General features: G+C 45.1%; 1 protein-coding gene across 2 annotated transcripts in view; it reads right to left on the bottom strand.

Moving 5' to 3' along the window:
- Nucleotides 1-371: 371 nt before the first annotated feature.
- ARID5A (AT-rich interaction domain 5A) overlaps nt 372-25,590 on the bottom strand; it is a 38,919-nt gene continuing 13,700 nt past the window's right edge. For both annotated transcript variants that reach the window (XM_088151944.1, XM_088151945.1), the window contains exons 2-7: nt 24,090-24,214; nt 12,469-12,658; nt 11,212-11,264; nt 10,156-10,253; nt 7,098-7,251; nt 372-4,846 (exon numbers count right to left, since the gene is read on the bottom strand). In XM_088151944.1, the coding sequence (XP_088008070.1) occupies nt 3,341-4,846; nt 7,098-7,251; nt 10,156-10,253; nt 11,212-11,264; nt 12,469-12,658; nt 24,090-24,214 (2,126 nt within the window). In that variant the 3' untranslated portion in view covers nt 372-3,340. The remainder of the gene's footprint in view (nt 4,847-7,097; nt 7,252-10,155; nt 10,254-11,211; nt 11,265-12,468; nt 12,659-24,089; nt 24,215-25,590) is intronic.

Consider the following 25,590-nt stretch of genomic DNA (forward strand, 5'->3'; position numbering starts at 1 on the left):
AAATTTGAAGGAACACCTTTGTTTGACTCAGACAAAAAGGTGGAAAGGACGATCAGGACCTGATTAAAGAGGCAAAGTATGACGTTCTTTCATGATGGCTTTCAGACGTTTGTCCATTGTTGGCCAAAATGTGCAGCAAATGGAGGTGACTATATGAAGAGGTAAATACAGGTAACAGAAAAGCTCATTTCAAGGATTATTTTCCCTGTTCCATTTATTAAAATATCCCTATTTAAACTAAAGTTATGGAGGTGGAAACATTACTTTTCATTCAACCCTTGGCATTGTTTGCACTCACTCCAAAGGTAGAACAATTGAGGTGAATATATGCAATAAATCCCTATTATAATTTGGGAAAATATTGCTTTCTGTTATGGAATGTATCTACGAAGAGGGACGTGATGTGATGGACAGCAATAGCGCAACGGGTTCTCAGGAAGGAGGGAGCACATTCCAGGAAGGTGGGGGGAGACAAGAGGCAGCACAGTCCGGAGCAGGAGCGTGGGAAGAGGAAGAATTTAAGGTAGCCGCTCCCTAGAACCTCCCAGGGTATATTCACTAGTTGCAGTAGGAAAGATGCAGTCTCGCAAGATTCTGTCTATATAGTGTAAGCAATAAAAGAACTGAACTTGGCTGGATTGTTTCCTTGTTGTTCTTGGGCTGGGCCTGACACTTTCAGATTTTTAGGAAATAAAGTTCCTCCAGCCACTTCTTCTTTTCCTGCTCCTGTTTCTACATTTGGGATAAGTATTATCTAAGGTTCTTGCTAGACCGTGGAATGGAAGGTGGTTTGAACTGTTCTGTCAAAAGAGAAGCCAAAATGCACCATTTTGCCAGGATTTTAATCACTAAGTAATTTTTGCAATTGCTTTCATTTATGCTCTTAAATGTTCTCTTTGTATTCTGTGTTTTAGTCAGGGTTAGCCACCATGAACATGCAAGGGAGTAGAAAAGGGGTATAAGAATCAAATAAATAGTATTTAGAGAAAGTAAATGCATTTAGGAAAAAAGGAACCAGAAAATAGCTATGAAAAAGGTTATTGTGATTTGAAGATCCACGTAAATTGTGACATTTCTCTAGAGCAGGGAGCAGGGGCTTTGGGGGCGGGGAGGCCATCCAAAAAGCAAGATGGCAGCTACAAGTGTGTGATCAATGCAGGGCACATTAAAAAAGGGCAGGGCTTGAATTATGTGGGTGCCATCTTGACTTTCTGGATGTTCTCACGTGAAGAACAGAGGAGATATACACCTGACGTTCCCACGTTTCTCCCCAGTATTGGCATTGCAACATCCAGAATTTCTCAAAATCATGTTGACTAAGCATTTTGGGAGACCCCAATTCTTGTGCTTGGTCAATCTCACCATCAACTTCTCATCTCCAGTCCAAGTCTTGAGTGTGGTGAATGCAGCCACCACGCTTCCTACAGATTACTCTATCACATGTCATATACCCCATGATTCATTCTCTCTTTCTCTTTCTTCTTCTTCCTTCCTTCCTTCCTTCCTTCCTTCCTTCCTTCCTTCCTTCCTTCCTTCCTTTTCTTCCTTCCTTCCTTCTTCCTTCCTTCCTTCCTTCCTTCCTTCCTTCCTTCCTTCCTTCCTTCCTTCCTTCCTTCCTTCCTTCCTTTTCTTCCTTCCTCCCTTCCTCTCTCTCTCTCTCTCTCTCTCTCTTCTCGTGGTCTGCTGCCACCTGCCACTTCTAAGAAAGTTTCGGGACCCTGCAAGACAATTCTCAAAAGTGGATGTGATAGGGGATGCCACAGTTAAATCTCCCTTAGAGATCATAGACATGATTTGAGAGTTAATTTTGCTTCCTGGTGCACCCCACCATTCTGAATAGTACAAAATTATTTTTGCACTTACAAGCAACATGCGAGTCTCTGACTTTATACATTCTAGTCATAAAAAGGAAGAAGCAAATGGGTGCTGGGGAAGGGGGGCAAGTGACATCACACACCCCATGATGTTATTGTGCAAATTACAAATTCGGGTCAATCACATGACATGATTTGTTCCATCTGCGCGATAACATCAGGACGAGCGTGAAGTCTTCACCCGGAAGTTCGTCCTTGGTCCTACGTGTCCCTCTGTTCATTCAGGGAGCGGGTGAACTTTTTCACCAAAACATTAACTCGGCATCTTTGAAAAACGTTACTGCCATGCCACCTTGAACATCTGTATAAACTGCACTTCCCAATCCCAGTTCAGCACCTTTAAAATGTATATAGATAGCCCTGTAAGTTTTTAGAGAGTATCCTTTTAAAGATTACAGCGATACAGTATTCCTGCTTAGCTTCAATAGTTCTGGTCAAAACCCTTCATCCATAATTAACATTATATTACCGCTTAAGCAAATGCTCTCATCTGGTAGAGCATCCGGCATTACGCACTTGCAGCCTCCATAAAATCGTGTCATTACTGAATGCCCATAGGTGAATTATTGTTAATGAACTGCCTTTTGTTATTTTATAGTATCTTTATATTGGAATACAAGAATATATTGGCAATCAGTGCTCTTTCCTCTTTACAATAAACATATATACTGTGTGTGTATGATTCCCCTCGAGACTTAAAAAAAAAAATATCTGTCCCCGAGGCAAAGATTTATCTTGGCTCAGTTTCTTGCCTGCCTAAAGTTGGATATCCAGCAAAAGTCGCTGAGCCCTTTGCCTGAAAATGACAGCTTGGAGATCCACCTTTTGGGACTGGCAGCTCTTTCTGGAGAATGCCCATAATGTGCTCTCCAAATTCAAATGTGCCCACAATTCTTAAAAGAAAAAAGAAAAAAAAATTAATTCTTCCTGTAACCTAATCCTCAGACCGAAGCGTGTTCCTTTTTACGAGTTAAGCAACACCCAGAGCTAATTGCAGAGGCTCAGGTCACATCCAGAATCCCATGGGTTGGTCATTAAACCAGGTTCTCCTCTTTCCCCTATTCTACCTCCACCCCATAACTCACATGGTCCTCTTGAGGACTAGTCACTTGTGCATGCCAGCAGCATTTGAAGCAGCCTACGAAGAATGGGCAAATTAGAAGGAAATTAGGCCCACGCCGTGCACAGATATAAATCTCTGTTTATAAGAACTTTGTTCCCTCTTAAGTTTTTTTTTAAGCACAAGTTATTTGCATATCATGTCAGATACAAAGACAGTTCATAGTCTGAGCAGTTTTTTTTTTTTTTTTTAAGTTATAGGGTCCTGTTTTGCAGTGTCCTAGATAAGAGCTCGGAAAAGCAGGAGAATCAAAAAGTCGAAAGGCTGCGGACGTGAGGTTCGCACATCCCTCGCACTGCTCCCAAATGTGACAAGTCTTTGGTGGTCCTGGGGAGGAGTGGGGGGGCTACAGCTTGGTGTTCCGATGGTAGGCTGGGACATGGGCAGAAGCATAGGCTGGCTGGCTGTGCCACGTGGACACCGGGTACAGCCGGTGGCGTAGTGCACTGTCGTAGGAAGTGGGGTAATGGACTAGGCTGGTCCCCAGAGGCTGGCCCAGGTCCGAAGCTTGGACAGACGCAGTTAATAGTGGGGTGGGGAAGGCGGGGATAATAAACGGATTGATGGAGAGAGACTGGATCAGTGAAGGGCCCTGCTCCTTGAGGTGTTCTCCCGGGCTGCCAAAGTTAACAGGCAACCTCAGCATCGTGCCCTTGTACACGTCCTGGAGTTGAGGCACGGGAGCCACCGGGAATCCTGACCCCGCCACCGTTGCTTTGGGCTTTGCGATCCCCGGCTGCCCGCTCGGGGACGTCCCCCGCTCCAGCCCATTGTTTGGGTCCGCCTCCTTGATGAAGGGGGACACAGCCTTCAGCTTCTTGCCATGCAGGAAATAATCCTCCTCCGAGGCTCTTTTCTTCTGCACGGGGATGCCCGCCTGGCCTGGAGACACGGACGGCCCTCCGTTCTTGGAGACCTGCGGACTGACCTTTGCCAGGTTGACCACGGGTGGAACCCAGGAGGCTTTGACTGGTGGAAATGTGGGAGACCCTGCCTTGCCGCTCAGGGGACTTGCCTGGAAAGCAGAAGAGTGCTGATGGTCCCCTTTCCAAGAAGACAGAGGTTGACTTGACTTCCTACGGAGATCTTCGGGCTGGTCCTCCAAGCTCTCCTGCTTTTTCTGAGACCCTGGAGCTACCAGCACATCTTTTCCAGGCTTCAGGTAGGCTGGAGAAGTCTCAGAGAAATCCTTCAAGCCGGGATAATATTCCACCGGTCCTCGAAGAGGAAGGCCGCTGATGGGTTTCATGACAGAGCTTCTGGCTGTGTGAAAGTATCCACTAAAGACTGGTGGCCCGGTGGATGGGTGAGCCCCACAGCTTTCCTCATCTGCTTTCATGCACCCTGGGCTCTCCTTGAGATTCAGAGGAACCTTCAACAAGCCTTCATGGGCTTTTCCAACCTGGGAAGGACCAGGACGACTGCTGGAGCCGTTCACCTCTGCTCCTGTCTTTGCTGCCTCTCTGTGGGGACGACCAGCCTCAGACTCCAAGCCTGACATTTCCCGGATTCTGGTCTTCTTGTATTCGGGGCAGTGGCTGAGATGCTTCTCATGAGCATACAAGCACTCATCCTGGCTCACCTGCGCCAGCAGCTTCTTCTTCGCCAAGGGAGACATGATGCCATTGTTCCCCCTGAAGTAGAAGCTGGAGAAGAGCCGGGTGTAGGCTTCGGAGCAACCGTGGGACCGACAGTTCCCCAGGCAGCTGCCAGTGGGCTGAGTCTCAGGCATCTCTCGGCTGCTTGGAAGGGAGAGACGCCCCTCCGTCTGCTCCCGGGGCTGGTTCGGCTCCATAGCGTTGGGAGGTTTGGGGACCGAAGCAACATCTGGTCTCACTTTCTCCGGCAGACCCTGCAAACAAAGGAGAATATTTAATTTACAAGGAGAGCCAAGAGGGAGCCAAGGAGGCCCTTCTACACATCGGCAAAATGCAGATGAATAGGACTCCTCATTCCTCAAGGTTCAGCTGAGGGTGCCAACAGGGTTCTCGCTTATCTCCTCTTAGTAAGACAGAATTGTGAGTTTTCCGCATCAACAACAGAACATACTTTTTTCACTCCCGTGGAATTTGTTGGCTTTTTTTATATGGAGAAGGTGTTGTTGTTGTTTTAAAATGTATGCCGACCACAGGGTAAAGCCTCTGACAGACCTTGTCTGGGTTTGGAAGGCATTTTTATCCACCTATCGAGTCCTTCCCAAGGACCTGGGATAGGCAGATGTTGTTTCTTGATGGTGTGAAAGGTGATGTCCAGGAAGGGAACGAGCGCGAAAATGTCCCTGGATGCCTTCTCCAAGCCAACCCCAGAGGGCAGCCAACCCCAAGAAATGTTCACATCCAAGGTCTGTTTTGGGATGGCAAAGCCATAAACTAGGTTCTCCTCAACCTGGTAGCCTCCAGATGCGTTGGGCTTCCCAGAAGGAGCTGAAGCCCATAATAACTTGGAGGGCTCCAGGCTGGGGGAAAGCAAGCCATGGAAAGAGAGAGGTGCCCGTTTTCTTGCAAAGATCCAAAATCCTCTGCACGGTGGGGTCGACTGACTTGCCGCACGAACGTGAACCAGCTTTCAAGTTTCCAGAAACTTGGGGTGAAGACGAGATAAAGAAGGAGGTGCCCAGGGAGATTGAGAAAAAAGATGGTGACTGTGCAATCATATGCGACCCATATAAAGGAGAGGCAGGACTTTGATGGCATGGCTGTGACTGCCATCTTGGCTTTTTTGACCTCCTTTGAGGATGGCCTTGATCCCCACATGCCTTGAGGGAAGCAGGGGACCGGGAAAAAGGGGGTGAAAGGGGGTTGATGTTAGAACCATCTATTGGGGAAGGATCTAATGGGGGACCTGTGTGGCTGTGCCAACTGGGCCATAAAGGAGAGAGAGGGGCAATTTTGGGGCATCTGAGGGACATCCTTGGCCAGAATGCCCTATCCAGAGGTCCCATCGTCCATCGCCAGGGACTTAATGAATGGATGGAGCTAAAACATCCAGAAAAATGGCATCTTGGTCCTTCAACCTCAGTCCTGTTTTGGGGCAGATGAAGTACAAGTGTCTACCTCCCCCTGTTTTGCCCCTTAAGGTACCCAGAAAATATACCAAAAAAGTCCCAATGCTTTGGCCCCACCCATGCAGTGGGAGCAAAAGCCTCATTTTATTTCTTCTTGCTGTATTACAGAATATTTCAGGTTACAGCTTCCCCTCAAAATAAAATAAAATAAAATAAAACCCCAGGCATTCATGGGGGAGTTTCTAATTCTATTTCTATGGAGTGGGGCTGGAGGCATGAATGTGGTTGCATCGCAGTAGCGTCCACTGGGTGAGGTCAAAAAAGTCGATATGGTGGCCACCACCCTGCGATAGACACCCTGTCCCTTCCCCCCACCCGTAATTTATTGTATTACTATAAAACAGAAGTCATACATTTTATTATTGGAATGCAGTGGTATTTATACAAGATTGACTAGAGATTATAAATGCTGCAATATTTAGACAAATTCAGCCTTCAGAGAGAAAGAGGTTTATCAGTATGAACTCTGATTCCTCAAATGCCAGTGCTGATAAGGATAAAGTTGTTTAAATTTTGCACCCAAAGCTAAACGTGGCCTCATTAAGCCACGGCAAAATACATCAAACTGTTGGTTATACAATAAAGGTTTCTGTCTTCAGCTTCACACTTCACACTAACATCTCCACTGGATGGTTCCTTCTTCTTGTTTGTACGTATTAAAGAAAAAAGAAACTTTGCCCTATTTTAAGTGAATTCACATCCACCATGGATGAAGCACAGCAGCGTCCACTGGGAGGGGTCAAAAAAGTCAAGATGGGGGCCACCAGCCTGCGACAGAACCCTTGAACCTTTTTTACGTGCATGTAAAAAGGGTCAAGGTTTCTAGCACACGGTGGTGAGCACTACCTCGACTTTTTTGACCCCTTCCAATGGATGCTCCTGTGAGGTATCCATGGTGGTGGCCACCATCTTGACTTTTTTGACCCACCCTCAGGTGGCCGCCTCCGGGGCCCACGTGCAGCATATCGGTTGCCCACCCCTGCGTTGCTCAGCGTGCAAGAAGGCATCATTGGAAGAAAGACGATCTCCCACGTCTTACCGGATCTCTCATCTTCTCTTTCTTCGTTCTCTTCTTCTCCGCCGCGCGATCCCCCTTCGGCTCCTTGGAGATCTTGTACTGTTTTCGAGGCTTGATTGGGGGCAGCGGCTTGTCATCCTCCCCTTTCAAGTGCCGGACGTATGGGAGGACCAGCCTGCAAACAGATGTTAGGGAGGGAGAAATTATGGCCGTGGTCCAGATGTGTTTTGGCCACAGGAGGCCCAGGATGGATCAATAATGCCTTTTTCCCCCCCTTCCCTGAAAATCCACACCTACAGGATTTTACAAAGTCCTTGCTGGCTGTTGCGGAATTTGGACTCTTGAAGGAGCTCGGCTCTCAGGGGTAAAGCAAGCATCTAGTCCTCAATGTGTTGAAATGAAACATAGGCAAAGCAGGATCTTTGGGGACCGACAAAAGCTCAGATTTCAGGATAATCAGCTATCTCTGATCTAGGGGTATTGTTGTGGGGGTAAAAGAAAATTAAGAAAACCCATTCCTCTTCTGTGCGCTGCCCAAAAAAGGGCATGGCTTTGATCACACAGCCGTTGCCGCCACCTTGACTTTTTTGACCCCCTCAGACACCCCTGTTTGATCGTTCTGTTGATCTTTTCATCATGCCATTTATCAGAATAAAGTCCAATATTGGAATCAAAGCCAACCGGGCTCAAACTTTAAAATGAAATGACACGAAATAATAAAGTGAATAACTCATTTCTCTGTTTGCTCGATCACAGAGTAGTCGACGACTTTACATTCGCAGCTTATGTCCATATTCAAATGATTGTAGCAGTAATCATTGCCTTTTAAAAATGTTTTCAAAAGTCTCCCTGGGAAATCGTGAAGGAACCACACAACAGCCCTGACTCTCATAACCCCGAGTATTAATTCTTACAAGGAAGTTTCCAGAGATTTTTATGAGCCGATCGCTACACAAACAAAGCCACCTAAACATTGACATAAAATGAATCCTTGACCGGGAACCAAGTACAATCAGTCTTCCAGCAATTAATCTACTAAAGCTGAGCTGATTAAAAGGTATTTTGTTACACGTTTTCTTGATTGGCCCACGTGCAACGTTTGAGATGAAACCTTCTGATGACAGGATCAGAACTCAGAGCAGGAATGATGGCCGTATTGAGCATGGAGGGGTGGCAAAAAGAATGATATTAAGACGTTGGAAAAGTGATATCATTCCAAGGAACGGTTGTTGGAAATGTGTGATTCATCTGTTTTTGGAAAAGGCAAAATTTTCTCCTTATCAAAGGATGAAGCAATATGTGTTACTATGGCAGATGTTTTGTGACGTCTTACAGATATCTTGCAGTGTTCATATTATGGCAGTGAATTCATTAGTAAACCAGTGATTATGGATAAAATGTAAGATATAAAGATAGATAGATAGATAGATAGATAGATAGATAGATAGATAGATAGATAGATAAACAGACAGACAGACAGATATAAATAAATAAATAAATAAAATGTATAACTCCCACCACCCAGAGTCCCTGGGAGTTAGGCGGCATACACATTTAATAAATTATTATTATTATTACTATTATTATTAGGTAGATTTTTTTTCTTTCTTTTTTTTTCTTAGTCTGCATTCTTAGTTTGTACTTTTAATATTTTTTAAAAATTCTTCTTCTTTAAGATTAAAGAAAAAAAAGAATAATTTAAAAAATTCAGAGCAGACGTGGCAAGTCGAAGTTTCGTCAAAATGACAAAATGTGTGTTGCGATGTCATTGCACAGGTTCCGCCCCTTGCCTACCTTCATGCAACAATGCATGCTGGTACAAAGGGGAGGAGTTCAGCTCAGGGGGTCACAAGGCAAATTTCACCCTTTCCTTCTGTTGCCAGCCCCCACCCCTTAGACACAAAGACCAGCTTCTGTAATGGTCTGCGTGAGTGACCTTGCAGGCTAGGCAATGGTCAGATAAGAGGCAGCTGAGCCCACAGAAACAATGGAGGTGTGGAAAACATCTCAGAAGGGACCCTCCCTAGTTGCTTGGACTGTAAAGGGGAGGGGAGAGAGATGGGTATTTGAGTTCACGGGACTGCAGTAAACATCCACTGAGTTACCTGAGATATTGTGATGGAATGGAATTATGAAGGCCAGGCTCAGGGAGATAAACATTTTCTTAGCTTGCCAGAACCGCGTGGGAGGAACAAGAGGATGAGACTGGCTCCTCCCTGAGGAATTCACACTGTTGTGGCTGGCTGACTTTGGAAACTGAGGTTTTAGTCTGGGAAGACTGATGTCAGGCCTAGCCCAAGGAACTCCAAGAGACAATGCCAATTCAGTCCAGCTACGTTTATTAGCTACAACCTCTAGCAAGAATCTTCCCAGACTCAAACCCCAGTTCCCAAAGTCCTCCAGCCACAACAGTGTGAATTCCTCAGGGAGGTGCCAGTCTCATCCTCTTGTTCCTCCCACACGGTTCTGGTGAGCTAAGAAAATGTTTATCTCCCTGAGCTTGGCCTTCATAATTCCATTCCATCACAGATATATAGCACTGAGACTCAGTAGCTAATGAGAGGGTCCCAAACCCATCATCCCTGCCCCTCAACCTATAAGGTGGCTCTGCTGTGTGCTGCTCAGTGGTTGGCTGGTTCCAATGGGGACCTTGCAGGGAGGGGACCTGGACTGGCTTCAGGTCTCAACAGCAGAACAGGTGGCGAAGGCAGCACCTGTAATGGTCTGTGGGAATGACCTTGGGAGACAGGAGGAAGAGTCGCAGGCTAGGCAATGGTCAGATAAGAGACAGTTTAGCCCACAGAAGCAATGGAGGCATAGAAAACATCTCAGAAGGGACCCTCCCTAGTTTCTTGGACTGGAAAGGGGAGCGGGGAGAGATGTACTTTCAGACTTGCAAGATTCTGTTCATGTAACCTTACAATAAAGATAGAGCTAGTACTCCTGGGTGTGCTTCTTGTCTGGACTACCTCGCAAGGCTGACAGCATCTACAGTTTGGCCCCTTTACAAAACACAAATCTGGGCCTGCCCAGTGCCTCCCTTCCTCTGGTAAGAAAAGGGGATGGATGTGAGCAATACCTCTCATAATGTCGCCGGGTGCAAGTGGCAGCGCTGGTACTTCCCGGGCTGCCTCCCAACATGTCGTAAACATTTTTCCAAAGACGTCTTCCAGTGACCTGAAATAAAGGTAAAATAAAGTCTTTCTCAGGTCAACCTAAGTTCTTTTTCAACTTCCTAATCTGGTCTATATTTCTGAGATTTCCTAGTGGTCTCCTTTTTGAGTCCTAGCCAGATCCAACTCAAGTCGGTTTTTTGAACAGCACCAGTCTCCCTTGGCTGGGCTTGACTCCCAGTGACCTCATGGACACATCCAATGGAAAATGTTTTGCTCTTCTTTCGGAATTTTTTTTCTCTTCCATTTCTCCATTTAGTCTACAACCCTGTTTTTTTGGGGGGGGGGGGTCTCTAAGATTTAAACTTAAGATTTAAATCTAAGATTTAACCATGTTGGAGTATATTTCAAGATCAGCCAAGGACAGCGGGCGGATGAATGAAAATTGAAAATGGGAAACTGAGAAAACACTCTTAAGAGAGAGAGAGAGAGAGATGTTTAGACAGACACCCCAAATAAATTTTCAAATTCGATAAGCAGAATAAAATGCAAAACAGATAACAAAGGAAAGCTAATTAAAAAGACACTTCATAAAATATGCCGGGGAAGTCTGAGAGCACTTCCATATTGCCATCTTATCCCCCTACATACACCCCATTGCCGAGGAGAATAAAATGCCCAATTTTTTAGGTTTTAAATGTCACAGGTAGCCATAAAGTTGCTCTGAGACCACCAAGGGGCTCCCCTTGAGCATCGTGGCCCATCCACCCCAGTCTGCTCTCTACAAAGGATCCAAAGTTCAGAGGGAAAGCCCAGTGCAGCTACGCACAGACCTCTTTTTAATGCATACATTATTCCACAAAGTGCCCCTCGCAGCAGCATAAAAACCAACTCTTTGTAACGTTCTTCCTGTTGCGCAGAAGGGGAAACTTTAATTAAAAATCATGTCCTGCTCTGCCAAGAAGTCCTCAAGACGTTTCATCCCCCTTTCCAAGCAGTGAAGTTGACTTGCTCTTTCTTACCAATTCGTAGGCTCCGAGTTTCTCCACAGCTTTGTAGATCTTAAACAGATTAACTATTAAAAAGAAAAAAAAAGACAGAAAAATATCAGATTACAGCCAGGAATCAGAGAGGCAAGACATAATGTATGTTTTGGGTTGAAACGTTTAACTTGTGAACTGCCTGGAGCGGCTGGGAATTGGGCAGTATACGCATTTAATTAATCAAATAAGTAAATAAATAAAAACCAGGCTGTCCTCAAAGCTATTATTCTGTGGAATTGAGAACTGGGTATTGATGTGGCCCAATTTCTGAAAATCAGCATTTTTTATTGAAGCAAACTTCTACTGACCACGACTGAATAGCTATGCTTGAAACAGGGGTGTTCACAGGGAGGTCCAAAAGATATAGGCCTTGCACCCTGAATGTACAAAGGGTGGGGCTTCAGTCACATGGTTGTAGCCACTATCCTGGCTTTTTTGAGCCCCCCCTCTGGTGGGTGGGTGGGTGGGTGGATGGAGAGAGAGATGGATGACAGATAGATAGATAGATAGATAGATAGATAGATAGATAGATAGATAGATAGATAGATAGATAGATATTCCTTTCTGGTTGGTTGGTAGATAGACAGGCAGACATCTTCTCCATCTCCTACAGTAGAACTAGCTTCACACCTCCCCTAACAAAACAGGTCAGGAAAAGCTTTCTCATGTGAATGTATGAGTCCAGGGAAGTGGAGTGCTGTTTTCCTAGCAGGAATGGGTGCTTAGACACATGTCAGCTCGGCTTTCAAAAGGGGAGGGGAGATGGGTGAGTTCTGAAGGGCCGAATATGATCAGATCATTCAAAATGGGCCAATTAAATAGGAGGAAGGCTTCCTGTGAGCCAGGAATTCCAGCAATAGGTGTCCTTGATCATTAGTTTTCACCTCCATGCTCATAGATGTTATACACATGGGTTGTGTTCCCATGACACACTAAACTAGGTTGTACGGGGTTGACCGTTTAGGGTCCATTGTATTGTGGGAATCCAGATACGTCTTAGGATGCTGTGCACCTCAAGAAAGTCTCAAGAACCCACCATGTGGTTTATGGGCTTTGCAAACCCAACAGAGCTTTGTTAACCTAGGTTTAGAGTAAGGTGTGTTGTGCAAATGCAGTGACAGACACATTGAGTTTGTGCGATACAACAGGTTGCCTGAGGAAAGCAGAAGATATATGAGAGAGGACCCATGGATACACACACACACACACTTTTGGAAAAGGCAGCCAAGGACATACTTTGCTTGAAGCCAAGATGAGGCACCCTCTCAATTGGCGTGTGGCGCTCTTTCATGAATTTGTAGAGGTTGACCAGAAAAATCTGCTCCTCTTCTTTCTCACTGCTCAGCATCTGCTCATCTCCTGAATCCTCTTCAGAGGGTTTCTGCTCAGCTTCAGAGGTGGCATCCAGCTTGTCAGTTGGAGACACCTGAACGAAAAAGGACAGGCAGTCAGGCAATTGTTTACCAACCACAACAGAGAAGCCAAGAGGGGACAGTGAGATGTTATGGAAGCTCAACAGAATCTCACCTCCCCATGGCATCGAGCTCTGCCCATAGCACAATGGATGGGGCCTCCAGAAAGACTCACCAACATCAAGAATACTAATGTTCAGGTCACGACAACATCAAGAATACCAATGTTCAGGTCACGCTTACATGAGCAGGATTACGGGGGGGGGTCCGCAAGAGCCCCCCAAAGATCTCTACTTATTTTCTCACAGTACCACATAGACCAACCCCAGATTGAGAGCTGGGAAATGCCTTCTTCTTCCTGAAATCAGAGATGTGTTCCCCAACCTAGTTCCCTCTACATCTGGGAATTATGGAAACGAGGGTTGAATACATCTGAGGGCATCAGGTGGTAAAGAAACTTTAGGAAGCTTGCATGGGCTAATGGGCTAATGCAGTATTACTCAACCTCAGCAACTTTAAGAAGTGTGGACTTCAATTCCCAGAATTCCCCAACCAGAATTCTGGGAATTGAAGTCCACACTTCTTAAAGTTGCTGAGGTTGAGAAACACTGGGTTAATAAACTCATTTTAAGGCCTGCTCCCTTCTTTGAAACCCAAAAAGCACAAAGTAAGCTGACAAGAGATTTACAAGCATTGTAAAGATTTTAAGTACAGATTCTCAGGATATGAATTTCGTTCTGTTGAAGTTCCTCATGTCATCTGAAAACGACCAATCATTATTAAACTCAAGAGCATGTATGAGTATCAATGACAGTAATCAGCACGGGATAAAACATAAGTGAAAGTGAAAAATTGCAGTCTTATCTAGTCAATCAAAAATCTATCCTTATTTAACAAATCGCCCTTGATATAAATGTTAAAACTATTATGTTAAGAGAAACTCAAATTTCAGTGGTACAAGCCCAGAGGGAGAATTACAGTCCAAAAATGGTTTCCATGTTAAATTAAATTCTATGCCAGATTTATTTTTCAAATACGAGGTTATTTTAGACATCATGGCATACTCCCAGAACTTATTTTGCCATTCTTCTGTTGAAGGAATTATACATAATTTCCCATGCAAAGACATGGAGTATCATACCAGCTGTTAACATGTACAAAGCTAGTTTGGTACGCTTTGTAGGAGTACAATGTTTAGTCATATTTAATAGAAAGATGGCAGGTTGGAGAAGTAATTCAACTTTAAAAACTTGTTTCATTATATTAGAAATCATTTTACAAAATTACTGGGCTACACAACATTGCCATCAGAGAGAGAAGAATGATCCAACCTGATTGTTACATTTCCAAGAGATTTTAGAAAAGGAATGATCAATTTAGCAATCAGGACTGGAGTTACAGAGCATTGGTAAACGTCTTATCCCACTTTTCTCTAAGTCTGATATTTGTGTAAATCTAATATTTTCCTTCCCTTGAAATGGTTGCATATCAACTGTTCTGTCTAAATTCTACTTCCACTTAATCAGACAATCTTTAACTTGCTTGGTTTCTGAGTCATATTTCACTGGCAAATGAAATATAAATAATGCCAAGCAAGCACTCTGAGGTTTGTATAATAAGATCTTCAAATTCAGTCCAAGCTCTAAGTGTTCCACCTTCTTTTTGCAATTCATTTAGAATAATACTAGTTTTTTTAAAACATACTGAAACCGGTCAGGAGGTGCTGATCATTCTGAAGAGAAAACCTCAAAGAATTTCATCCTGATCTCATTTGCAATTAAAACTTGCAGTCTGTATGATTTATTATTTTTCCACTGACCAAATTCCTTTGCACTTTCATCTTCACGAAAACACATACTTAATAATAAAGCAATAGTGAGACCAGAATGTCATCCTTGTTGTGATGCTAGAGGAAGGTTTCTCAACCTTGGCCACTTGAAGCTGTGTGGACTTCAACGCCCAGAATTCCCCAGCCAGCCATATGGCTGGCTGGGGAATTCTGGGTGTTGAAGTCCACACAGCTTCAAGTGGCCAAGGTTGAGAAACATTGTTCTAGAGATCTGGAGACCTTCAACAGACAACTCTCTGCATTCTCATTCAAGTTCCCAAGAGCCTTTGATGAAACTTTTCAAAGGAATGAAAGTGAGATTGGACCACGGGGAAACAGAAGTTCCAAATTCATAGCTGGATGATATTTTAATTAGGACCAATGAACATAATACGAAACAGTAGGCAGGAATGAACAAACTTGGATCAATTGCATTCTTTAAAAAAATTGTTTTGGCAGCAAGGGTTACAGGAAGTCCAGTAAGTAGGTTCAACTAAGGTTTCAGCTAAGCTGTATTCCAGGGCTCAAACAACTATTTTTTTCAATTTCCCATCTAAAAACTGAGGGAAACCACATCACTGGTTTTTGGCTGGGGGGAAAAAAAAATCAGCAGTGTGGTTGGGGAGGGGGGCCTCTGGGTGGGGGCCAGAAATCTTGTTCATCCCTAATTTAAGGCTGGGAAGTAGCAATCTGTCAGGCAACACATTTTGTAAAACGCAAATTTCAATAAAACACGCTTTTCAATGAAAGAGACTGACCTCTCATCTAAGCACGATTACCAGATTTGGCTACCTTATGAGATTTTAGCTGGTGTTAACTTCAATCTTTATCCTCTAGATCAGTTTTTCTCAACCTTGGCCGCTTTAAGCGGTGTGGACTTCAGCTCCCAAAAGTCTGTATGATTTATTATTTTTCCACTGACCACATTCCTTTGCACTTTCATCTACAAATACTTAATAGTAAAGCAATAATGAGACCAGAATGTCATCCTTGTTGTGATGCTAGAGGAAGGTTTCTCAACCTTGGCCGCTTGAAGCTGTGTGGACTTCAATGCCCAGAATTCCCCAGCCAGCCATATGGCTGGGGAATTCTGGGAGTTGAAGTCCACACAGCTTCAAGCGGCCAAGGTTGAGAAACACCGCTCCAGATGTTGTTGTAGGTGTCGTGGTGTCCCTGCACACTGCATTATCACTCCCACCCCATGCAGGAGGTAGACTGGTGGAAACCTATCTCTTAATATTTCAAGTGAAGAGCTGGTGAACCCTTTCTTGGTAACCGTAGTAGAACCAGCCTCAAACGCTTGGGTTCCTGGTCAAAGAAAGCCCACCTGGTCTCCACCCACCCTCAGAAGGGAAGATGCATATATATAGCCAGACAATCTCTCCAAAAGACACAATTCAAAGGAAGGCAAGATGTTGGCCCAGCCAAGCTAGAACTTTGGTCCAACTAAAGTACTGATGGCCGGCTTGATGATAGACTTCCAGGGTTTCAGATAGGAGTCTCTTCCAGACTTTGGAAGGTCAGAGAGGAGTCTCTTCCAGACTTTCAAAGGGAGGACTCTGAAGCTGAGTCTGTAGCAAAACAGCAAGGCGTTCTTGGCTTCAGAGCCTTCCTCCATGACTAGGAATCTAGGATGTCCTCAGAGTGAGTCCTACTGACAACTCGCTGACGCTCATTTAGCATTGCAGAGTTTTCTACCCCAAACTGAGAACCAGTTTGGTCTAGTGCAATGTTTCTCAACCTTGGCAGCTTGAAGATATATGGACTTCAACTCCCAGAATTCCAGGAGTTGAAGTCCACACATCTTCCAGTTGCCAAGGTTGAGAAACACTGGTTAGTGGTTAAGGCACCAGGCCAGAAACCAGGAGATGGCGAGTTCTAGTCCCGCCTGAGGCATGAAAACTGGCTGGGTGACTTTGAGCCAGTCCCTCTCTCTCAGCCCAGCTCACCTCACAGGGTTGTTTTTTGTGGGGAAAAGAGGAGGATGAAAGAGTATTAGGTAGGTTCGCCGCCTTGAGCTATTTATAAAAATTAATAAAGGTGGGATTAAAAAATCTAAGAAAACAAAAACCAAAAACCAAAACCCAATCAGAGGCTGATGACTGAAGCCGGGACAGTCTTCATACAAAGCAGATGTTTTGTCACTCTGCTACGGCTCTGCCCCCGCAACTGTGCTCCAAGCGGGATCCAATGCCAGAAATCATTTTATAACCCAAACAGCTTCAAAGCGCTGGTTTGTAATCCAGTTCCTTTCTTCTTTTTAAATTGGCTTCTTCTGAGACCCAAATCATTTGCTCTGGTGGAAACCGAAAACAGATGGGAGTCTGTTTTGGTTTGGAACAGCTGCAGAAGCTGTAGCTCCAGAACGCATGACCTCCAACCCCGCCGTCAATTAGCAGGATCCGGGAACAACGAGGCGCACTGTTCCCAGGAGAGAAGAGCAAGGGTTGTAGCAGAAGTTGAGCAAAGTCCACCGCCATGTTCTTTTTCTTCGACTTCACATTTATCAGCATGATTGCATCTCCTCCATAGATCAGCTTTTTCCTCTTTGGCTTAGCTTGTTGCAGACACACAGCCATTCTTGGTTTATTAACAACTGATGACTTGAAACCTCGGCTTAAGCATTACCTTTCACATTCCTCGTCAGAACTTCTCAACAGCCTCCACCCATTCTGGCTTTGGACCGTGATCATTCCTGACGCGTCGTCCTCAACCTGCTACTTAAGGGCTGGAGCAACCATCTGAACTTAATGTACTCCTGTCCTAGTATGTACTGAGAAGCCAGCCAACTGTAAATTTCCAAACCAGCCGTGATGCAGAGGACACAGCAGATGAAAGGGACCTTAGGTTGGCCCAGCTCGGCCAACCCCCTGCCCAGGAAACTCCTCCCCTGAAAACAACTTAATGCAAACGGAGAACCACTTGACACTGCGCTGCTCTAACGCATTTCTAACAAGGGCCGAAATGTGTGACTCCCGCGTGGCTTGGTGCAGCATTTCCAAGTCTACCCTTCAGAAGTAAACTGGACCAAGGGCCATTTTAATGGGCGAGGGAGTCGGAAGTTCAACCAGGGTGTCCACAGGGAACAGGGCCGAAAAAAATCAAGACCTCAATCCCACGGCCCCAACTGCCATCTTGACCTTGGCTACCCACCCTGAATGCTCCTGCCTTAAATTTTTGCAAGATCTCTAAGACGCTCAGTTTGTTCCTAGACCTACGCATATACCCCCCCACCCCACCCTCCACACACACACTACGCACACACACACCGCTGGGGGCTGTCAACCTCAGGTACGTTGTGCAGATTCAATTAACTGTGGCTAGTTGAACAAACCAAAGTATTTTCAAAAGAGGGAAAGCATGATTTCCCCAACTCCCCCCCCAAAACCCCACCAAAGTTCAGCAGTGATAGAGGCTGCCCTGCTTAAAAGCAGAAGGGAAGAGAGAAGCCCCAGAGCCAGAATGTGCAAACCTCAAGATCATCAAAACACAGAGTGGCCCATCCACTTTAAAGGAAATTACAGAAGCGCCCAGATGTGGTTCCTGATCAGCCTTGATTTCTAGATCGTTTGATAACAGCTTTGTGGCCGCCACTCTCCTTGGGAGGAGAAAGAGGGGCAGGGGGAAGCAGCGAAGGGCACTTTCTCAACCTCCCTCAATGCCAAAAGGCGGCCGGAATGGGCCCCCTTCTCCTCCCCTGCGCCCCCCCCAGCACAGCTGTTCCCTCCCGTCAAGAGCTGTTTTGTGGTTGGAGGCACTTTAGTAGCTCCAAAGACCAGCCAGCTCACTCCGCCCCGAGAGGCGCGCAAGGAGCGTCTTCTGCTCACGGCCGGGCAGCCGGCCAACTTGGTCAGAGTGCCGAGATGTGTGAGAACACAAGAGGCTGTTTCCAGGAAAACACAGCGACACCAATTCTCGCTCTCACACGCCCTCCCTCGCTCTCTCGGCTAAAAATGCTTTGCGTTTGTTTGTTCTAAATTTTCCGAGAGTTATAAAACTTGCTGCTATTTTTGGGGAAGGCAGCTGCTTCGTTCTCACCCGTTCTGCTTCGCTCTATTCTTTTCGCTGCTCGCAAGAGATGGGTTATTTTAGCTGCAAGGCTATTTATGGGACTGGCTCCCTTTTTAAAGGCAGCCTTCTCTGAAGCAGTAAAACTGGAATACGCTTTCAAGGACAGATTTGCCTCTCAGGGGGATGATGGGCGACAGAGAAGCCAGAATCTTGGTTCTTGTAGGACCAAAGGATCTGAGATGTTCTTAAGTGATGGCCGTGGAACACCCACATTAAACACAAATTAATTATTATAGATCACTTTTAGGTTACCAGATATATCTCTACGCTTTCAAGGACAGATTTGCCTCTCAAATGGCGACAGAGAAGCCAGAATCTTGGTTCTTGTAGGACCAAAGGATCTGAGATGTTCTTAAGTGATGGCCACGGAACACCCGCATTAAATACAAATTAATTATTATAGATCCCTTCTAGGCTACCAGATATATCCATTCATTAGAACAGTGTTTCTCAACCTTGGCCACTTTAAGATGGGTGGACTTCGACTCCCAGAATTCCCCAGCCAGCATGGAGTCAAAGTCCACCCATCTTAAAGTGGCCAGGGTTGAGAAACACTGCATTAAAAGAACACAATAGCCTTCCTTCCTATTTGGTCCCCATATTAACCTGGTTAGGTACATTGAGCTGGCCCAAGGTCACCCAATAAATGAATGCCTCATTTGTCTGGAATCTCAAACCTGGGTCAACCCTGTCCTTAGTCCACTGCATAGACTTCCTTGTACATTTTTACACTGTTTACATTTTTGCATTTGAATGCCCACCAGATTGCACATGGTACATAAGATGGCTGTGCGTACTTCCAAAATGATCCGAAGGAAGTGCTTTAGGCATCCACGCGAGCCTAAAACAAAAGATGCAGCTGCATTAAAAGCCATGTCGATTCACGTGGCTCCTTAAAGCAGCTGGATCTTTTTTCAGGGTTGCCCAGAGGGGCTGTTTTAATGAGACTGAAAACGTCTTCCAAATAATTTGCGAAGCAGGCATCACTCCATCGAGTGCTTCAAAGTGTTGCCGATATTAGAGATCACAACCCTGAAAATTATGGAAATTTGGGAGGAGCACAGAGTTAGGCTGCAACTCTAGTACTGTTAGCACATACTCAGTTGCCCCTTCTGCAAAGAGAGATCGTGCATGCTTCTATTTGGCCCTCAATCTGCAAAGCCTCTGTGACTGGTAATGTGGGTCAAAAGAAAAGTATTTGTATACTAAAGGCAAAGTACTTCTGCATCACACTGCTTTTAACTCTTGGGCAGCTATTTATGGCCGGATTCCAGATTTATCTCACCAGGTTCTACGAACCCATCTTGATGTACTGCAGCCAAACTGTAAGCGGGACCTGGATTCCTTCCTGCTCAGTCATGAAGTTTGGCCATCACCTCTCAAGCTAAACCTCTCTTTAGGGTTGTTGTACAAAGGTCCAATCCAATGTCACCTTGGCTGAGTCCAGACGCATGAGGCGCTTCTCTCATTGGCCAATGCCAATGAGAAATGCCTCTGGGGCACACTATAGGAACCCAGCCACCCTAGGCTAATAAACCACTGTTTATGGTATGAACAAACCCAGCCAACTGCGATTTGTTCAAAACAAACATGGTTAAGTTAACCGTACCTTGTGCGATATGCAATATCATGGGCTATGATTATACATTTGACAGTAAAACAATCTGACATATGTATGTATCAGCCCATCATAATGGGATGGTCTTAAATTTCTCAGTATTTGTCCTGGGCACCTTGTGCTTCAGCAGGAGCACCCAGGGTGGGATGCGGGAGTAAAAAGGAGCAGCATGGTGGCTGTAACCACATGCAATATGATGCAAATAAAAAAGAGGTGGGGGGTTGAGTATGTGGTCGTAGCCGCCATCTTGACTTTTTTGACCATGGTCCCCAAGATGCCCTTTCCCCAAACATCATTTGCCATGAGCATGACATCTGCATGCACACTTAAAGCAACAACAACACAGAATTCCAGATTTTCAAAGCAAACCAAATTTTCTGCACCACGTGCCACTTCCTCTTATCAATTCATCGGTATTTCTGCGTTCTATAATAATAAAATAAAACGTTTCTTGCAGCAAGGCTTTTAACAACAAGCTTCCAGTGCAAAGCAATGGGTCAATGTCAAGTTTCAGTCCCCAAAGCAAATCGCGAATTTCCATTTTGCTTCACGGCAAAAGTCTTTTAGTTTATGGAATTCCACGCTAAAAAATCATTGGTTTTCCTAGAAGGAGGAGTTGCAGCAAAACTTCTCACTGCTGCAGACACCCCAAAACTGTTTCTTCTTCTAGTACAAAAAGAGGAAAGAACAGAGTGAACGTCAGCATGATCAACTTGAAATAATTCAAGCATACCGGTTTAATTTGTTTTACAGTACACCCATTTCCATGAGAACAAAACCCAGCTGTTTGAGTAAGCAAACAGAAGCCGGAGGAAAATAGCAGAGGACGGTCCCCATCCTGGTCCCCATTAAATCAAATTGATTCTCAACAAGCCGCAGCAGTGAAACCCCAAGGAGCAGACAGCTTTGAGTCTACGCTCAAATACGGTACAAAGGCAAGGCTCAGACCATCTGATCCCAGGCTACAGGTAGTCTTCACTTAACACCCATTCCTTTAGTGATCGTTTGAAGCTACAACAGTGCTGAACAAAGGGACTTACAACCAGTCCTCACACTTACAACCGTTGCAGCACCCCTGCGGTCACGTGATCACGATCGGGGCACTTGGCAACCAGCTTGCACCTACAACAGTTGCAGCATCCCAGGATCGCATGATCACCATTTGTGACCTTCCCAGCTGGCTTCCAGCAAGCAAAATCAATTGGGAACCACATGATTCGCTTAATGACCACACAATTCGCTTAACAGCCACAGCGATTTGCTTAATGACCGCTGCAAAAAAGGTTGTAAAATCGGGTGTGACTCGCTTAACAACCATCACGCTTAACAACAAATTTTCCAGTCCCTATTGTGGTCATTAAGCGAGGACTACCTATATGATGAAAATATAACCAAGCTTCTTCTGATAGTCAACCAGAGGCCAACCATGGGTTCACTGGCTCAGAAAAGTAAGGGGGGAAAGCAGAGACTTTAAATCCTGGAGTGTACATATCAACAGCTCTGAATACCTTGCCTGTGATGGGCAATCTGTTGTTGCATTAGAAGTTTTATCCTTCTCTGTAGTAAAGACACTAATCTACCTGAGTTGCATCTAAGTTTTCTGCCAAGTCAAGCCAAGCACTGAACTAAGGAATTAAGTGTCTGGAGGGCTGTGATTTATTGCCAAGCCCTAGTGTGAAGACCAACACATGGAAACTCCCTGGAGTGGTCCCTTCTCAACCTCCAAAGGTTGGAAGGATGAAAATGGAGGGCAGGCAATGCTAGAAAGCAGTGTTTCTCAACCTTGGCCATGTTAAGTTGGGTGGACTTCAACTCCTAGAATTCTGGGAGTTGAAGTCCACCCATCTTAAAATGGCCAAGGTTGAGAAACACTGTTATAGAGGATGCTTTGAACTCCTGAAGGAAAGGCAAGATAAAAATCAAACAAATGAACACCCACAGCTTAAGAGGTGTTTCTGTTTGGACATTAAACAGGTTCTCCTGGTTATGAGGAGAAGAGGAAACAGAAAAATAAATCATTGGCTGATAATTCAAGGGATGGTGATTATGTCACACCCTTTGATTTCCAAGATGACAGGTGGGATAGAAATCAAGTCAGATCAAATCAAATCGATCATTGTCGCGAGCCAATGTCATTCACCCAGATTCAACTCCTTGAATTAAGAAATCAAACTTAGTTTTGCTTGTAGAGTAGACACTTCAAAGGAGGAGGGGCAAATTTGGAAAGCCCACCCATCAGGGATGTCAACACGAGGTGGAGGTCAGAAAAGTCAAGATGGTGGCCACAACTGTGTGATCAAAGCTCCGCCCCTTTCAGGACGTTGACTGCATGGTCATGGATGTCATCTTGACTTTTTTGACCCCCTCTGTGGATGCCTCCAGTGCTGATTTGGGATTATGACTAGCTGTAAATGGTTTCTCTTCTCTTGAATGCTCATTTCACTGGAAATCTGCTCCAGCTGAGCTGAAATGAATGAAATGAGCTAATCCAGTTCCAGAGAACAACTCAGTGCAGATTTGCTCTGAGTCCAAAGTGGTAAGAAAGGAAATGAAGACTTCCCTCACTACAAAACTGTTTCTCAGGAAGAAGAATGATTTCTTGGCAACAGAAAACTCATTTCAGAAGTCCCTGCAGGTTTCAGTGCTCAACACAGAACACACATTTGTGTTGCAATTTCAATTTCTCTCTGGATATCACTCTCATCTGAGAATTAAAAGTTTTTTCTCCATTTCTCATTTAAATTGTACCTGTTGTCCGAGATACAATAAAAAAATAAACACTCACCGGAAACCTCTAAATAGAAAATAAACAATTGGCAGTATCACAAATTCACAAACATTGCCAACACTTGGGTATCTCATATTATTGCATCTAAACTCAGAAAGATAAGAAGCAAACATTTCCATGCAAATTAATAAGCTATAAACTGTAATCAGCCACTTGATCTGCAATGCCCCTTGTCTGAACCAGGAAATGCTGCTGGCCAATTTCAGAACAAACCAGGATCTTAATTTAAGCCGTCAAGCGTCTTATGCCACCGTCCTTTCGTGGGAGAGGGACACCATTTTTCTGGAAGACCCTAGATCAGACTGGGAGCCACGCGGAGAAGGCAGCATGGAGAGGCAAAAGATGCAGGACAACATTTCAACCCCCCGTTTTAATGTATTTATTGACTTTGCTTCTGTACCGCCCATTCCCAGAGGCTCTGGGCGGCTAACTTGGTAAGCACAAAGAAATAACTCCAGAAATACTTGCAAGCATAAAAACAAAAATAAAGAAATAAAAACAAGCAATCCATCTCTTTCGAATCACAGAGCGACCTCCTCCTTTGCGAGATGGGTCTCCAAAGCTTTGCTGAAACCCAGGAGGGATGAGGCCCATCAAATTCCCATGGGGAGGGAGTTCCACAGTATGGGGGTACCTACTGGGAACACCCACTTCCAAGGGCCCATCAGGAGGCAATCCCACAGCAACGGAATCGGGAGAGGGTTGATCCTTTCTGACCTGGTTGGATGGGCAGAAGAATACAGGAGAAGGCAATCGCTTAGTTCAGTGTCTCTCACCCTCAACAACTTTAAGATGTGTGGACTTCAACTCCCAGAATTCCCTAGCCAGCATGCTAGGGAATTCTGGGAGTTGAAGTCCACACATCTTAAAGTTGCTGAGGCTGAGAAACAGCGCCTTAAATAACCACACTGCAAACACTGTGTTCAGACTCAAAGAGTAGGTTCACACTACACTAAGTCATGGTTTGTTTTAACCATAATACGCTGAATCAGCCACAATGGCTAGATTCACACAACATGCTACACCTGAATGAAATAAACCACCTCATGTCTTAGCTTTCAGTCAAGGAGATGCAACCATTTCTTTCCACTTGGTTTATTACTCTTAATAAATTATCATAAAGCTGGTCTCAGTACTCACTGCTTGTTCCGGCCTCTCCAGGATGTTCTGTTGCTCTTCTACTGGGCACAGACCTGGCATCTTCTGGGATTCACTCTCAGCCATGGGAACGCTCTTCTTTTTCCGTTTGCCCTTAAGACTGGGTGCTGCAGGAAGAGAAGAAGGCCACTGAGCCTCAAAGAGGTGGAACAAGGGAGTCACCAGCTTTGCCCCCCAGCCCAGATCTGGAGCCAGAAAGAACGCAATCAGCGTTCAACCCTCTACTTTGGCCATTATGAACTTCTCTGATCTGTTGGGGAAAGGCCACCGCTTTGCAGAAATGCTCCTGCTTGCCAAGTGGACCCCAGGTTCGCTTTGGGGTCTCCACGTAAACAGAACCAGATTGCAAGTAAAGCGAAGGTCCTCTGTTAGGATCCCAAAGAGCCAGTGCTCCCTGGAGTACAGTGACGACTACAGCCAAAGGCTCGTGTCATTTGTGAGCTAAGCAACCTAAGGCCTTGCTCTCCCATAGACGCCTTCACCCACCATTACCCAAATCACGAGGAGGAAGCATGAAACAATAAAGCTTTCGTCCTCATCCTCACGTTTGCAAACAAGGACTTCTGCAGGGGAGGTCAACATCTGCAAGATGGCAGCTGCAGGGTTGCCATCACACCCAGCCCCATGGATGCCCCTGTTTGCAAAGGTCATGGGAGCACAGAAGGAATCTTGTTTCTTTCCTTAGCCTACCCACTGAAGCCAATAAAGACGATCGTTTTCTGCTCTCATCACCAGTGGGAAATCTGTGATGTGAAGCTCCAAAACATAATAAATATGTAGTAATAATAAATGACTAATAATATAACATAATAATAGATTATAAACACGATAATAACATAATAAAAAGGAAGACAAAATAAGGTCCCCTCTACAACCTCACCACTGCTCACTGATCTCCTATCACTAGAAGAAACCAGCCATCTGACCAGTGGGCCAGTGGGAAATGTGGGCCTGCATCCACGCCCCCCCCCCCCATTTTAGGCTAGGTGGACACGCTGCTTGACCTAGTCTAAGCCACCTTGTTACGAGTCCTGGAAGTGAATCACAGGCAAAAAGCAAGTCACCAAAGACCAATCAAGACATCCTTTCTCAAGCCATTTTTCAATCTCTTGGCAACTTTCACTTAAGTAGAGGGACTCCAATGTTTATCATGAAGATTGGTTCCAAATGTAAGAGTCTAAGATCTCACCTTTGTTGAAGCAGCATTTAATCTATTCCCAAAAGACATAAACAATGACCCTTCCTAACCTGCATCTCAGATATCTTTTCACCTCCCTGTACAACACCTCTGCCCTACCCCATCCTTGCATGCTGGTTTTCTCATCTCTGCCCTCCCATCAAATTATCACCACCCCTGCCTGCAGGTTTGATGCGTTCCATGTGTCCACTTCCACTCCAGTGATTTGGTTCACACAACAGCCTAAGCCCTAATCTGGATCAACAAAGCACAGTGACTGTGTTTACATATCATGTATCCCAAACA

This window comes from Python bivittatus, unplaced genomic scaffold, assembly GCF_059951505.1.
Source record: "Python bivittatus isolate LINGU-HERP-01145 unplaced genomic scaffold, Pbiv_v1 ctg000680_np1212, whole genome shotgun sequence".
NCBI lineage: Eukaryota > Metazoa > Chordata > Lepidosauria > Squamata > Pythonidae > Python > Python bivittatus.